This window comes from Takifugu rubripes, chromosome 16 (assembly GCF_901000725.2).
Source record: "Takifugu rubripes chromosome 16, fTakRub1.2, whole genome shotgun sequence".
NCBI lineage: Eukaryota > Metazoa > Chordata > Actinopteri > Tetraodontiformes > Tetraodontidae > Takifugu > Takifugu rubripes.
The window spans coordinates 4,227,148-4,243,251 of NC_042300.1; the positions used below are offsets into that span (position 1 = coordinate 4,227,148).

A 16,104-nucleotide genomic window follows, 5' to 3' on the forward strand; every position below is an offset into this window, starting at 1 on the left:
CCCCGTGTTTTCCCTTCGCTCCAGAACGTCCGTGTTCAGGAGAGCCGCGCCGGCTTCAGCGGATCGGTCAGCATCCCCTCCATCACCAAGAACCGGGCCGAGCCGGGACGCTCCATGAGCGCCAGCAGCGGTCTGGGCATCCGTGAGTATCGGGACGCCATGGGCCCCCCGGGGGGCGGCGGGCGGCGCCTCATGCTGGTCTATCTGCTGTCCTCAGGCTCGTCCTCCCAGAACGGCAGCGCTCTGCGCAGGGAGCTGTCGGGGGGCAGCTACAGCTCCAAACGCCAGACCATGACGTCCCCGTCGGAGAGCTCGCTGTCCTCTGGAGGAGGGATGGACTGTGGGGACGCGCCGCTCTCGCAGTTCGACAGAGAGGTCAGTGAGTGCCCCCCCCCCCCCCCCCCCAACTAACTGAACCAGTCAGGATGATAGTGAACACGAGGGCGCAAAGACGACGCATCAAAGGGTGAAATCAGGGCGGCAGGTTGGGCTTTATGCTACAGAATCATCTGCTGCTCTTTTATCAGAGCCTAAACTTTGGTCGGGGGGGGGGGGGGGGGGCGTTGATGCTAAGTAAGCCTCCGTTTCGGCGCTGATGCCTCGTCTTTGTAATGCTGCGTTTTTGTAACCGCGACCACGTTGCCGTCTGATGGGACCTGTGCCCCCCCCCCCCCCCCCCCCACAGCATCAGCTCCTGTATCACGACTGTTTTAGATTTTAGATTTGCTCCATCTGTAAAAACCACTCTCAATGTTCCCATCAATCCTGAACATCCTGGCCTCAGGGAGGATGGGGGGGTGCGGGCCCCCCCACCCCTTGACTAGCACCCAGAGCTTCTAGTCTCTCCGCGAGGCCTCATTAGCTCATGTGTGACGTGAGGTAACCGGCGCTGCCCGAGGGGACGACAGGATCCAGCAGTTCACCCCTCATCCACCCCCCCCCCAGAGTCCTGTGGTTCCCCATCTCCATCCCATCCCCCCCCCCGGCATGTTGTCTGAGGGCTGGGTGCTGAGTGTGAACTCTCCTCTGCAGTGGCAGGCCGTCTCCCCCTCCGAGAAGACCCCCGATCTGAAAAGGGCTTTAAGGACCCTGCTTAGTAAGATGAAGGTAACGTCAACAAGCAAGCAAACACACACCCAGGAGCACCGCCGCGCTCAGAGCGCACACACGCACACACACACACACACACGCGCACACACGCACACACACACACACACACACACACGCACACACACGCGCACACACACACGCACACACACACACACACACACGGTGTGATCAGTGCGTGTGCAGCATGACGTGCTTTTACACACGAGACTCTCCGGCTGAGCCCCCCCACCTCCACCCCCACTGCTGCACCGTCTCGGTCATACAGACCATCGGCCGGCGCCGCCGTGAGCGCCGCTACCTGGACATTTAGCATCTGCCCACCACCCACCCGGCTGATCACAGAGCTCGGCTCCATCTCCCGCAGGCTTGTGTAGTGATAATAACACGTGTTATTATCGTGGCCTTCGGCGTCTGTGAGGAATCATCCCGGCCTGGATGCATGAAGTCACGGAGACGCTGGCGTCCGGCCTGGAAGCCCGCCTCTGCTGAGCTGGTTAAGAGGTCATCCAGACCAGGTCTCCTGTTAATGAGATCAGCATTGGGATTGATCCTCATTTTGTGTTTTTCTCTCCAGCTTTTTTCCTCTTTTAACCACATTGGGAGAAATGGGCTTTCATAGCTTAGGGACCAGTGTGAGTGTGCGTATTCTACTAGTAAAGTGGGGACATTTAGGCTGGTGCCGTACTGATCAGACCTGGTGCGGGGTTAGCCTCGGGGTGGGGTGGGGGGGGGGTTCCTGGGAACTCCTGGATGGTCCAGCACACCTGCACGTCTGTGTTTGTTGTCACTTCCCGTCAGTCATGTTGCGGAAACTTTAAGCTAAACTTGAATCAATTTCCACTCTAATTCGCGCTCTTTTCTCCCCCCTCCCCCGCAGGACTCGGACTCCCCCCGTCACTCCACGGCCTCCAACAGCTCCACCTTCAGCAGCCCGCCAAGCCCCGCCTCCCCGCACAAAACAAAATCCCTGTCCCTGGAGAGCACAGACCGGATGGCCTGGGACACATGAGGTGGCCGCAGGACTCCGCCCCCTTCCTCTTCCTCACCTGCGCCACCGCCTCTTGCATCGCCACTCCTCCCCCCCCCCCCCCCCCCCCCCATTCCCGCCCAGAGAACTGCACCTCCTGATGAACGTTGGTCCCAGTCTGTGTCATCGTGCTTCCAGGATGGCTCTGACAGGAGGGGGCTCGCCGACGTCGGTCCACGTGGGCGCCGATGATTGAACTATATAGGAAGCAGAAACCCGTCAGGGAGGCGGGACCGGTCCGACCACAGCCCCCCCCCCCCTCCCGACCCACTCAGAGACTCAAACATCACAATGCAACAGAAGAAGAGCGATTTCTACGTGTAAATAGACCCTTCGGGTTTTAGGGGATGTTTTAATTTATTTATCAGGTTTTGCTTCACGACCCGAGTCGGACTCGCTCCCCTCGGGCGCTGCGAGAAAACCAACCGACCCCAAACCGCTACAAAAACCGCTAAAAACGAAGAGGGGGAATTGTTCTTTTTGCTCAGTTTTGCTGTGACTTCTGTTCCTTTTGGGTTCCATCCTCAGCAGCGTCGGGAAGGACGCCGGCTCTGAGCGACATCACCCACCGCCGTCGCCGTAGCGTAGACGTTCCTCACGAAACGCAGCAGCTCGCAGGTTCACGTCAGTGTACATAAGTTCAGAGTAGAGTAATATATAAAATATCGCAGAGCAACGGTAAGAAAAAAAATCCTTTTTTTTTTTTGGGAGTGATTTTTGGTTATGTTGACACGGAAAAGCCATTTTTAACCACTTTCCTTTTTTTTTTTTTATGATTGATTTTAATTTTTTATACGTACGTTTGCCACTTTTTTCTTCCCGCCACTGCTTCCATTCGAGTGCCGATCGACACTACTGCCCGAACTGTAGCGTGAACTTTATCCTTTATCTCACAGGTGCCGTTTTTACTGGCTTCACCTCCGAACACGTGTCCGAACTCCCAGAACGGAAACGCGCCAGGCCCAAACTCTTTGATGATCAAAGAGCTTAAAGATGAAAACACTAAATGAGAATGTAAACAGGTGGTGTGGGTGAACTTGGACCTGGGTTCATGTCTCCCCCCCCACCCCCCCACCCCCCCATGGATGGAAAAAGCTCCTGGCTGCTAAAAACTGTTACCTCTATTGATCTCACGGAGTTTACGGATAATTTATTACCGCTCGAGTTGTTGACCCTCGCCTTCGTCACCAAGACGACGCTTAACGTCGAGCGTTGTTCCGTCTTTATTCCACAGCTCCGGCTCTTTAAAGCAGCTCCGAACGGATGAAACCCTAATTCCTGCCATCATTCCCCCCTTTGAAGCGCAACAACAGACTGAAACAACCCATTCCAGAGTTTTAGCTATTCCGTTTTATCCGAATTAAGAGGAGCGACCAAACTCTTTTTTTTTTAAGCTCGTTAAGTTCCTCCTGTAGAATGTATGAGTGGGCGGAGTCTCGGCGGGGCTTTTATGGTCGGCCGTTATTGTACAGAAAATCAAAAGATCGTAACCAATCCCGGCTTGAGGAGAAAACTCAGGAAATGTCAGAACCAATGAATAACTTTAGCCGAAGTGGGTGACGGATGGACGAAGAGTGGCGTAACGTGTTTGTGGCAGGAAGGAGACGCGAGGACGAGACGCCGTGGCAGGTGCCATCTTTACACAATTCAGACGCCTTTTGCATTTCAGTGAGGTCTTATCTTCAGTACCTTCTATATTATTTCTTTCATATCATATTACACTCTTTTCTAGGTTTGCTTTGTAATAATTTGTACAGTTTTGCATGTTATAGATGTAATCATTTGTTTTTTCCCCCGGTTTGGTTTATCTGGATTTGCTATTTTTTTGGATTGGTTTGGGCGTTTTACTGAGGATAACCCACTACAGGTGATGTAGATTCTCTTTTGCACAAAAAAATTTAAAAATATTTAAGGTGTAAGGTCAAACCAAGGAATAATGTTTGGAACTGGCTGCCACACTCGTGTGGGGAACTCATATTAACCTGACTCCGATGTATTTCAATAAAGCGGAGGGTGTTACAGATCCAAACCTGCGTCTCAACGTGTGCTTATTAACGCAGCAGCAAATTAACCGTTCTCTAAAAAAACAACTTTATTACAAATGAACAACACAAGTTTGGTTTTTATATCTACACACAAATATTCTAAGGTAGAGACCAGGCAGGTCTGAGCTGTACGGATGTTTATCTACGGCACCACCACTAGGTGGCGCTCGCCTGACATGTGGACGAAAATACCGCAGAAGCCATTTGACACGCTGGAACCGGAAATAAGCCAGCACACGGCGAGCGACCTGACGTGGAGTTGGGGCGTAACTACGGTAACAGTTTACAGCAGCTGTACATTAAGGACACATTCTGAAATAGGATCCAGTCTGTGGACCAACGTGGCGTCAGGGTCCGGAACGGGACGAGCTGAGCTGGGATCTCCACCGGCTCAGGTGGACGTTTCGCTTCCCTCTCCGGCAGACGGCGGGTGTGATTAAAGGGCGCCATTTTGCTCAGACGTGCAGGCAAATGTTTCTCCAGCTTTCCTATTTAGTCGCTCCAGGAATTCCTTCCAGGGAAAAACAGGTTTGAAGGTGGATGTAAGGCAGGAGTTTGGATTCAGGTTCTTGTTTCAGCCCTTCCTGGTTTATTCTTATTTACAGCACACACCTAACTCTTATTTAAAAAGGAAAAAGCTGCAGTGGTCACATTTAGGAAACATCTAGAAGGTTTTCAGCGGTTCGGCTAAGCTTCAGAACCTCATGTGGGAGCGGCTCGGAAGCGTCTGGAAAAAGCCTTCATAGTTCTGTAAACTGTTGGACTCCAGGTTTTGGGATCAGCTCGTGAGGAGTAAAGCTGGGAGGACATTAAGGCATGGATCTACGCTCCTCCTGTGGCCGCACGCTCTTCGCTTCAACGTGGATCCTCAAACATTCTTTAACCATCTAAAATTCCCTTTTAGGGAAGGTTTTTTTAGGCCATCCCTCCGTCCTCCTCCAGGACCCTGTGGATGCCGTTGCCGGGGACGCACAGGACGGTCTGGGTGGCGCCGCTGAGGTCCCTGATGCTGCTGTGCCTGGACTGAGTCTCCAGCCGCTGGGTGGAAGCGTGGCGGGAGAGGCCGTCCAGCCGACTGGTGCTGCACTGGTGGGACTGGTCCAGGCGAGGCAAGCTCCCGTAAGGCAGGCGGTCGTCCAGGGCCCGGAAACTGGAGGCCGTGTGTCTGGGTGGGAGAAGAACGTCAGCTGCTGCACGGGCGGAAACGTGGAGAACCAGGAGACCCACCTGCCGTCCCGGGAGCGATGGAGGCTCCCGTGGTAGCTGCTGGGCTTAGACCGGGAGCTGCGCACCGAGCCGGCCCGGCTGGTGCTCCCGCTGGGCGGCTCGTCCAACATGGCCAGGTGGGTGGAGGAGGCGTGGGTGGACGTTCCCTGGGTGGACGTTCCCCGGGACTTCCTCACGATGGGCGTGTTGGGGTCCCTGAGCAGCAGCTGGGCGAAGTCGGGCTCCTGGAGGACCTGGCGGCTCTCGTTCACCATGGCGCTGCGGCGAGGAGGAGGGGCAGAGGGGGGTTATTGGGGATGGGGGGGGGGGCAGGAGGAATCCACACACTTCCTGTTTCTATGGTCAGCAGGAAGCTTTATAGTGACCAAAGGTTTTAAACTGGTTCAGAAGGTCGGAGCTGCTCATATGGGATGAAGTTCTGTGTGTGTTCAAGTGTGTGTGTGTGAGAGTGTGTGTTCATACCTTTTACATCTCTTGCCATGGAAGAAGCTGGCCCACTCAAAGCAGGTCTTCTTACTGCCCACCCAGAAGACGGACGGGATTCCTACGATCAGCATCATCACGTACTTGATCAGGAACAGGCCCAGATCCGGACGGCTGGTGTCCTCCACCTGCAGCTCACAGGAAATGAGCAGTGAGACGCCACTGGGAACAGGCTGCAACAAACATTGTTCTGCCTCCATGACGGAATAATGAAGGGAAAATCGGAATCTATTTAGATCGATACAGCCCAAATAGATTGAGACTTCCTGTAAAAACGAGAAGTTGGAAGATAAAAGAGGGCTGAGAACTCCCTGAACAGTCAGCATTAATAACACTGATGCAGCTGCAGCAGTGAAGCAGAGAAACACACGGAAACACACGGAAACACACACACAGTCATGATGGCCTCGTTATGAGCGGCCCTGAGGCTCAGAGGTCCACTGACTCATTACTGTTGCTGACAGAGTCAGCGACCACGAACATCCTCATTACAGGAACGTCTGCCATCAGGCATCAGCTGCAGCCCCCCAGCACTGAGAGCTGTGTGTGTGTGTGTGTGTGTGTGTGTGTGTGTGTGTGGCCTCAGATTCTGTTCAGTGAGTCTGAGCCTCAAGGATGGCTTTTAAGATAAATATAGGACGGAACTTAAAGTCTGAGCTACACACTCATATTTGCTATTGACTGTGTGTGTGTGTGTGTGTGTGTGTGTGTAGATCTGAACACACACACACACACACACACACACACAGGTCGGTGTTCTACCTTGTAGGGGCAGGGGATGTGGTACTCTCGGCACTTCTCTTGGACCCAGGTGGTCTCCCAGACGGTCCGGTAGCTGTTCTCGTAGAGGTAACATCCCAGCACGGCCAGCAGGGGGACCAGGTAAAGGACCGAGAAGATGGCGATCCGGATCATGAACTTCACCAGTTTCACCTGGTTCTCCTTCTCCAGTGGAATCTCCATTCGGACCCGGTTCAGAGCTGCTATACCCGCCAGCAGCAGTGCCACGCCCACCTGTCGCGACACGAGAGTGGGCGGAGTTAAACCTTTTCTCTCTCGCCTCTGACGGGAAAGCCGGAACGATCCTCACCACGACGTCCAGGCCCAGCGGAACCAGCAGGAACCAGCGCAGCACCGTCAGGTTGTAGAGCCCCACGAAGCAGACGCCGCTGACGCTGTCGCCCTCGATCTTGTTCATGGCGAGCAGGCTGACGGTGAGGATGCCGGGGATGCCCCAGGCGCAGGCGTGGAACAGCAGAGCCTTCTTCTCTATTGCCTCGCTGCCCCACTTGGGAACGGCAGCCAGGAACCAGGTGATGGTCAGAATGACCCACCAGACGCTGCCGGCCATGGTGAAGAAGTACAGCACCATGAAAAGGAGCGTGCAGGCCTGGCGAGGAGGAGGAGGAGGAGGAGGAGGAGGAGGAGGAGGAGGAGGAGGAGGAGGAGGAGGAGGAGGAGGAGGAGGAGGAGGAGGAGGAGGAGGAGGAGGAGGAGGAGGAGGAGGAGGAGGAGGAGGAGGGGGGGGGGGACATGTTGGCTGCTGGCAGGTTGAATGAAAATACGACCCAGGAAGTTCAGGTTCTCTTACTTTATTGTGAGATCCTTGGGTGACGGTTGAAGCCCGGAACTTCCCGGGACTGGCGGCGTTACAGGAGACCCTGTCCTCCAGCAGGAAGCCCAGGAAGAACACCAGCGACACCATCATGTAGCAGACGGCGTAGAAGATGATCGGCCGCTCCGGGTAGCGGAAGCGCGACACGTCGATGAGGAAGGTGAGGAAGGTGAAGAGGGTGGCGGACAGACAGACGATGGACACCACCCCGATGAAGTAGCGGGTGAAGGTCAGCTCCTCCCGCGTGAAGTACATGTTGGGGCACGGCGGGGAGCAGTCGCGCACCCCCATGAAGGAGTAGCCCAGCTCCGGCTCGATCTTCAGCTCCCGCGGGCACCAGAAGCCGTAGTCCCGCTGGACGGCCACGGGGGACTCCGTCGCCCCGGAGGTGGGCAGGAGGTCCACGAGGCGGGGGTAGGGCTCGTCGCAGTCTGGGAACCTGAGCCAGAACAGAGCTTCATTTGGTACCGCGGGAAAACCAGCAGCCATTTAAGATGGAGGAAGCTGCTTCAGAACAGATGCTGCCGAGGTCGTTACGGGGGGAGGGGAGGGGGGGGTCTGGACTGTTGTGCCAACCTGTTGCAGTCCATCTCCTGGGGCCAGCTGACACCGAACATGTCCATGAGCTTGTAGCAGTCGCTGCGGGCCTGCAGGCAGAGGCGGCGGCAGGGCAAGGTCATCCGCCCGTACTCGGTGCACACGGGGGCGTAGAGCGCGCACAGGAACATCCGGAGGTCTGGGGAGCACTGCAGGTTCACCATGGGATGGAAGGGCTGCGGGGGGAGGCAGACAGACACGTGGGGGGGGGTAAACACGCGACCACGGAGACACAAAGAGACCAGCGGGCGGATTCTGGAAATCAATTCATAAAAACAACTCTGGCCTCTTTCCTACGCCCCCCCCCAAACACACACACACACACACACACACACAGTGACAGGACCTTTGTGTCTTTGGCAGGACCACGCTGTGGCTGGCCGACACACACCAACATACGTCCACATAATCCGAAGCACCAACGGAAGTTTATTATTTACATGCTAACACACCCGTGCAGACGCACAATAATGGTGTCACACATGCAGGAACTGAGCTGGGGGGGGCAGGAAGCATCTGCGGGGCAAGTTGTTAATATGCAAATGCTGTACGGAGGTGTGTGTGTGTGTGGAGATGTAGTTACATGTTCCTTTACACACACATGCATTTCTGCCCTCTCTGCTGGTGTCACATCCACACCTGTGACCGAGGACGTAACCCACCCCCACCTACCCCAAAAAGGGACAATTGCAGGACTAAGGGGCAAATGGGAGGGGGAGGGGCAAAGAGGAGGTGGTGGGAGGGGGAGTAATTGGTTTCTGTGTGAAGAAAGATGCTTAAAATACTTTTTAAAGGACAACAACAATTCATGAGTTTTATTTAAAGATGTTTTTCTATAATTTATTTAAATGCTTGGGTAGAAACGGCCTTTAAATATGTTAATATACACTTTAAAAATATTCAAACAGAACGACGTCCTGTTTCTATATATTCAATTGTTTCATGAATAATCTTAAACTGCTCTGCTAATGCTGCTATTTTACTAATGTTGCATTTATTTGTGATGTTTTGTTTGTCCTGAGCTGCTTCTGACCAGATCAATATCCAATTAATTAATCTGGATTTAAAACAGGATCAGTGCCACTGAAGTTATTCTTTTAATCACTATTAACTGATTTTCTCATCACTGATTTCTCATAATTTTCAGGAAAATTATTTTGGGGATATTTTTGTCAGACAGAAGTGCAAAAAATGTAAAACATTACCATGAATTTTAAAACATTTGACAAAATGTTTGGTTTTAAATTGTTCATTATTCTGAACAACAGTCGTGGACTTTAGTGAAATGAGGAGAAAGTAAATGTACATTTTAAAGGACTTCTTCCCTGCAGTAACAGAAGGACCTGAACTGGCCTGTTCTTTACCCATGATGCTTTGCAGTTGTGAACGTCCTGCGACTCCAGCATCTCCGTCACCCTCGTTTAACCACCTCACACGATCTGATGCAGCTAAAGTGGGCTCGTTTCCCCTCTGATTCCTGCAGGATGCCGCAGCGCTCCAAAGAATTCCATGTTAGCGGCATTGTGCTCCAGCCCGGGACACCGCGGGGAACGCTGAACAAACACATGGTCTTCAAAGAGGGACCGACTTCTGCTCGCATTCATGCAGGTTTTTTCTATTTTTACACCACTCCATCACCATCCTCCCCTCCTCCAACCCTTCAGATTCTCCATTCAGCCATTTTTCTGTGGATGGGACCAACACTTAGGCTACGCTAACGTCTGGGGGCTGCCAGGATTCACCATGTTTAATGGCCTCGCTGGAACCAGCTGGTGAAGCGCTGGTGCTATGAATGGCCAGGGGTTTGTCACAGCGTCCCCCCTCCTCCCCACAAGCCGGCCGTCAAGCGTGTAATAACCGAGTACGGGCCCGGAGGTGGTAGTATGCTAATGTTAGCTCACTGCGGCACTCATTATGCATTCATGGGAGAAAGAACATCTCAGAAAATGCAGAAAATATGCTGCCCACACGCAGACAGACCTCAGAGGAGCTCAGCAGAGGTCAAATTAATGAGAAAAGCCAAGAAAACCCAGAGGTGAGCACAGAAAACAACCATTTATGTTGGATTTGCCCTCTGAGCTTGGCTATAGACGAGTTTCTGAAGGATTTTTTTACCAGTTTTATGGTGGAAAAACTGCTACGTTTGTGGATTTCCTGTTTAAATTCCTATTCACTGAAGGCAGGTTTTAAGCTGGCTCACAAGAGAGTTGATTCAATGGCGAGTCCACACTTGGAGCTAAATGTGGGAGGCAAAACTGTAGATAAAGACTCAGAAATTGTGCTGAATTCCTCATCTTTATTTCCTCCTGATGACTATTTAGTTTAATGAGACAACGTATACCAGCGTGCCACTCTACAGCACGTTTATTTAGCTCAATACCACCAGTTATTAATGCTCAAATACATCCGAATTAAAGCTTTATAGGCCAAACACGGAGATCAACAACCTGAAAAAAGTAGGGCAGATCCCAACAATCATGAAATGTTTCATCTCACAGTTCAACTGGAGGTCAGCACGAGTTCGATTAATTAAACATGCATCTTTGCATATTTCTGCGTATTTGCGTTCACATCCAAAGCTCAGTCGGGATTCAAGGAAATCAGAAGAACCCTGACCTCCGTTTCACCTCCGAGATGATTTAACATCACAGATAAAAACTTGAGATCAAACTTTAATGGGTCCAGTTGAGAGGCCGTGCATCAGGGGTGTGTGTGTGTGTGTGTGTGTGTGTGTGTGTGTGTGTACTCTCCAAATAACGTAATTAGCTTTTAATGCCGGCTGGCGCTCTGCTGCAGAGATTCTGTGGCTGCTGAAGCTCTGATGCTGCTGTGCTCTTTAATAAATACCTCTTCCAATCAACACCCACCCCCTCTCCCTGCACTGCTCCCCCCTGTCCCCCTTTATTCTTTAGCTGCCATTCCAATTCTCCAGATTTCCAAGCTCAGTGCCATGGCGACGAGGGATGCATCACCAGCGGAGTAGGACAAGGAGGAGGAGGGAGGAGGGAGGAGTGCGAGGTTGGTGGAGGTCAGGGTGCGGGGCGGAGGGGACCACCTCCCGGGAGGCAAGAAAGCCTCTGCTGCCTTTGTTAACAGCACAATTGAGACTGTTTCCTGGGCAACGGGTGAGCCCTGCACTGGGGGGGAGGGGGAGGACAAAAGAGAGGGGTGAGGAGGGGGGTGTTCTGAGAGTGGGTGAGAGAGGAGGGATGGGTCGACCGAGCCAGCCGTGTCATCCACTGCTAAGAATGGTACACACACACACACACACGCACACGCACACACACACACACACACACACGGACGAGTGACTTGCTCTCTGGATGTGCTCCTCCTTCAGTTTGCTGCCAATAAACATGGTGTTGGACATTAAATAAAACAACAGGCTCCTTTATAGCCTGGGTCACGCTGGCTAGGATTTATCAGACCGTGTGTGTGTGTGTGTGTGTGTGTGTGTGTGTGTGTGTGTGTGTGTGTGTGTGTGTGTGTGTGTGTGTGTGCATGGTTAACACTGCGACATCTTCACTTGCTAAGTTTTCAAAGTAGCAAAAGCCCTGCAGCCATCAGAATGCTTTATCAGCATTTTATAGAACTTTGTCTCTATCTCGCTCACCCACACACATGCGCGCCCACACACACACACACACACACACCCACACACACACAGGTCCATTCACACAGTTTGGGTGGAGTATCGGGGTGGCTGTAACAAGACACATTTTGTCTGAATATGTCGTGAACCTGAGACGAGCAGCCGATTTAAATGACCTGAAAGGACGAACAAATCGAGCTTTGATCTGTTGGCTTTGTTGTTCGTTGTGAGACGCAAACCCAATGAGATGAAATCGAGAGCACCGAGGAAACGCTGGGCCGCGAGCCCGTGTTGTTCCTAACCATCACGTTAGCCTCGTGTCTTTGCTCTGCTAGCGTCGCCTCGGCCTCAATGCCCGGGTCCTTCTAATGGAATAAACCTCTTTGAGCTTCGCCATCTTTAGAAATGTTCTCGCCACCAACGCTCTCGCTAACAGTTCACATACATTGTGGCTAGTGGCCTTTAGAAAAATGAAAGTCAAAGGATTTGAAATTATAGCTCATTTTTCCTAAAACGTTGGCTTAAATGTTACAAAAAAAAAATCCATTAAATAAAAAGATGACAAAAATCAACGGTCTCTCCTGGTCTGTTCGCCCCACATTGATACGGCGTGAAACAGATCCAATAATGATGTTTTCCTGTGTCAGCAGCGTTAATTGTCTTTAGTTTGCCCAGGTTTTCCCAGACTAATCGATTAAGCGTGAAGAAGCAGAATCTTTCCCTCCAGCACCTCAGGAGAAGACGGCTTTAGCCCGGCTCCTTTCTCTCTCCTCCTAATGCCATTTAAATCTGCCACGCTCTCACGTATCCTGCGCGAGGATGGCACGAGAACCCGCCGATTCCCAGCCCCGAGGCCGAGTGTCCCACTTCAGCTGCGAGGTCATCCGGCGGTCAGCGGTGGAAAAAACCGGAGGGCGAGGTTGTTTATGAAATGATTCCTTTTGAAAGGTTTGAGCGGCACGTTAGAAACGACCCGCGGGGAAAAGTGCAACGAATGACGGCAACGTTTAAAACCATATAACTAATTGTGCCCATTTTCTCCAAACAAGGAAAAGCTTGAAAAGCCCTTGAAAAGCGAGAGAGAAATAAAGAAAGTGGGAGAGACGACAGGTCGGGGGGCTCCAACAGAGAGGCGAGGAGCAGCGGGCGCTGGGACTCCACCGAGCAGCATTCATCATCATTACCATGGCTGCTCAGCACACCCCGCTCCCTTTAAATCATCTGTCAATTCGCATTTGGCTGCCCTCCACATCTCACAGCCCCCGAGTTCTCCCATGAACTGGATCCGGAGCGGGTTAACTGGGAAACAAGAGCCAGAACCTGGAGGTGTAGCCTCTGTCGGCCGGAGACCGGAGGCGTTCCAAGGCCAATGAGCCGCTAAGAGAGACTTAATTGTGGGTCCGTGACCAATCAAAGTGAACACCGTCTAAAACACAAGTGCCTCTCTCTGTTCACGTGAAAACACACACACACACACACACACACACACACACACACACACACACGCACACACACGATGGTACCCTCTGAACGATGTTTGACTCAGGTGTTCCCAGAAAATGCAGAAGATTTAACATCAAAGCATCAAAGCATCAAAGCAGAGTTGTACTGATGAACAGGTTAAAACCACCACAGTGAAATGACCCAAAGCTCTTCTGGGTCTAGAAATCGCCTCAACTCAAAGGTAACGAAGCAAGAAATCATCGTCATTAAAACGCAGCATTAGCGCCGCCGCAGATGTGATGCTAAAACAGTCCGACGAGCGCTCAGGAATTTCGCAACCCCCCCCCCCAGCTGACACAGACGGTCAGCAACAGGACAGACTGGGGGACCAGTGACAGAGCTACAGACTAAAATAAAGACGGGAGACGCGAGTTCAGCCAGCAGAGCCGGACGGAGGGAGAACAGGTCGCCTCTGCTGCGGGTCTCCGGGTGTCTGACAGAGGACGGCGCCGCAGCGGCGGCCGTCGGAGCAGAAGCCGAAGAGACGACAGTTTGGAATCAGTCGACCAACTTCTGGAAACCCTGTTGTGTAAAATGGCTTCAGGAGGACGGAGCAGCATGATGAATAATGCTGCTCCGTCACTTTAGATGATAAACTCCAAAGATCCTCCAGCTAAAGAAGCTAAATTAAAGCAGGCTAACGGCCCCATGCCGCCAACCTGGATCGCAACAGAACAGAACCCGCTGCCACACACACCTCCACGCTGCCACACACACCTCCACGCTGCCACACACACCTCCACGCTGCCACACACACCTCCACACACACCTCCACGCCGCCGCAGCGTTCCCCGCGCATGTGTGAACCATTTTCTACAGACAAAGAAATCTATCAAGAGCCCCCAAAAGATATTATAGATATATATTAAAGATATATAACCATTAATTATGTTTTAAAAAGGCCGAGGATGTTTAAACTAAATAATTTCTGATACAGGCTATAATATGGGTTTTTAATATCAACGCTAGGGGCCAAAAAAATGGTTCGTCTATTTGAAACGCTCGTGATGCGTCTCAAATAGTCTTTCATTTTTTTTTAAAAAAAATCCATAATATTGCATTTAAAATTAAACAGAAATGTAGTGAAATTTTCCTTCCAAATCCAAATATTTTTACCATTTTTACTTCAAAATATCTGATGTCCTTTTAACAGATAGCTTAAAAAAATAAAACCTAAAATAACCTGGATTCAGGTGGGTTTAACTACTGCTTTTGGCTTTAGAGGACGGAGAAAAGTTTCTGAAGCAGGAAGGACCTGAGGTTAAATAATCTGGAGACAAATACGGAGGTGAAGGACAGACGCCTGAGCCGGCGGCTGGTACGGCAGCAGATACTCTACCTCCATGGCGAGGGCGGCCGTTTGCTGGTCGTAGTGGTTGAGTAGGTTGGGCATGAAGGTGGCGTTGTAAGGCAGCCCCTGGCACATGCGCAGCGTGATGGGCTCACAGGTGAACAGGCTGTGGCTCCCCGCCGCCGCATCCATCGGAATGGCCACGCACGCCGTGAGCATGGAGACGGACAGCGCCCACAGGAGGCCCATGGTTGATCGGCAGCGGAGCGGGAGGAGACCCGGGAGACGTCTGGACAGGACGAGAACACTTAGGACGAGGAGAGGATGAGCGCGCGGCGTTCCGGCCCGGCCGCCTCTTCAGCTCAGCCCAGTACGGCCGTGACAGAGGGCCGCCGCGTCCATCTGTGGGAGGGGGGGGTTCTGGTCAGCTGCTCCCGCGTCTCACACGTCCTCCATCCCCGGAGACACCGCCGTCCTTTAAGAGGCAGCGACGTGACCACAGCGCTGGCACTCCTCCCTCTCAGCCTCTTCAGGAGGAAGATGAGGATGAGGATGAGGATGATGTTGGCCTGTGGAGAGAAAAGATCTGCTTGAACGCCCATTCTGCATCATTCCAAGAAGGCTACGTTTAAAAGTATTTAACCGTGTTTCTGGACCACGTTGGCCACGTTTACTCCTTCACCATTCGCTGACACGCAGTAACATTTTTCATGCAGCCTTTGTCGGAGACGCAGATGTATCCTGAGGGGGATCCGTCCCAAAAGGTTCGGTTCTTTTCGCCTACCTGCGCGTCACATTCAAGTGGCTCCTCCTGGGGTAAATTTACCCACTAAATGATCGGTATTAATGCGGGTTCAGCTGAAAACCCGGCAGACCCGTCCCGTCTCACCGTTCAATGTTCCACCTTAGCGAGCCACTCCAGAAAATGTTAAAATAAATAATAATGTTTAAATCAAAAGGGAGAAGTAACGTCAGTCCGGGCAGCGGAGACAATAGATGACGGCTGCTTGAATGATGGTATCACGAGCATTTGTAGCCTTCGTGCCGGTGTTATCACCGCGCCGGGCGGGGACGGGGGCGCGTTCTGCCCCGATACCCCGCGGCTCATAAACGCGAGCGAAACTGGGTAAACACAAAGGCAACTTTACCTGAAAACGGAGCCTGGATGTTCACGTGTGTGAACGGCGTCTCCGTGCTTCCCAAGTGGGCAACAATAATGAGTTCCTCCCCGGCTCCTCCCGTCCTCCTCCTCCGTCCTCCGCCCAGCGAGCTGTCCCCCTCCGCGTCACCACGCGGCATTCCCACCACTTCCGGGAAGGACTGTAAAAATAAAAGCATCTCGATTAAGTTGCCACATACGAAGGGAAGGTTGTTTAGGGTGAGGATATAATACCCAGATAAATGGGTAAAGATGTTTGGAAAAGAGGCGCGTTTATGTCATTGCAGCAGTTCACTTGTGACAAAAAAAAATAATTTCAATTTTTAGTAGGCCGTGTTTAGAATCCTACTGATTAATGCTTAAACTATTGATTTTACACCCACTAAAACATGTCGGAATAACTCTGAATCAAAGCTTTTATTGATGGTTACACGTTTACATTACTTACATTTAGT

General features: G+C 52.0%; 2 protein-coding genes and 1 long non-coding RNA gene across 5 annotated transcripts in view; 2 read left to right on the forward strand and 1 right to left on the reverse strand.

Annotated features, from left to right (window-relative positions):
• The window catches only part of cdc42bpab (CDC42 binding protein kinase alpha (DMPK-like) b), a 43,317-nt gene extending 39,151 nt beyond the window's left edge, over positions 1-4,166 (forward strand). For 2 of the 3 annotated variants that reach the window (XM_029849235.1, XM_029849236.1), the window contains 4 exons: positions 25-142; positions 218-375; positions 1,033-1,107; positions 1,988-4,166. In XM_029849235.1, the coding sequence (XP_029705095.1) occupies positions 25-142; positions 218-375; positions 1,033-1,107; positions 1,988-2,119 (483 nt within the window). In that variant the 3' untranslated portion in view covers positions 2,120-4,166. The remainder of the gene's footprint in view (positions 1-24; positions 143-217; positions 376-1,032; positions 1,108-1,987) is intronic. The other variant, XM_029849237.1, reaches the window with a different exon arrangement.
• A 45-nt stretch (positions 4,167-4,211) lies between these two features.
• Positions 4,212-15,794, reverse strand: fzd3a (frizzled class receptor 3a). The gene is made up of 9 exons (XM_029849241.1): positions 15,639-15,794; positions 14,539-15,059; positions 8,084-8,280; positions 7,484-7,946; positions 6,983-7,282; positions 6,655-6,906; positions 5,872-6,020; positions 5,410-5,667; positions 4,212-5,347 (listed from the first exon to the last, which is right to left on the reverse strand). The coding sequence occupies exons 2-9, from the start codon at positions 14,737-14,739 to the stop codon at positions 5,098-5,100; spliced, it is 2,070 nt and encodes a 689-aa protein (XP_029705101.1). The 5' UTR covers positions 14,740-15,059; positions 15,639-15,794; the 3' UTR covers positions 4,212-5,097.
• Positions 11,966-13,857, forward strand: LOC115252923 (uncharacterized). Its single transcript, XR_003891212.1, has 2 exons — positions 11,966-12,644; positions 12,746-13,857. It is a non-coding gene; the product is annotated as an uncharacterized lncRNA (long non-coding RNA).
• Positions 15,795-16,104: the final 310 nt, after the last annotated feature.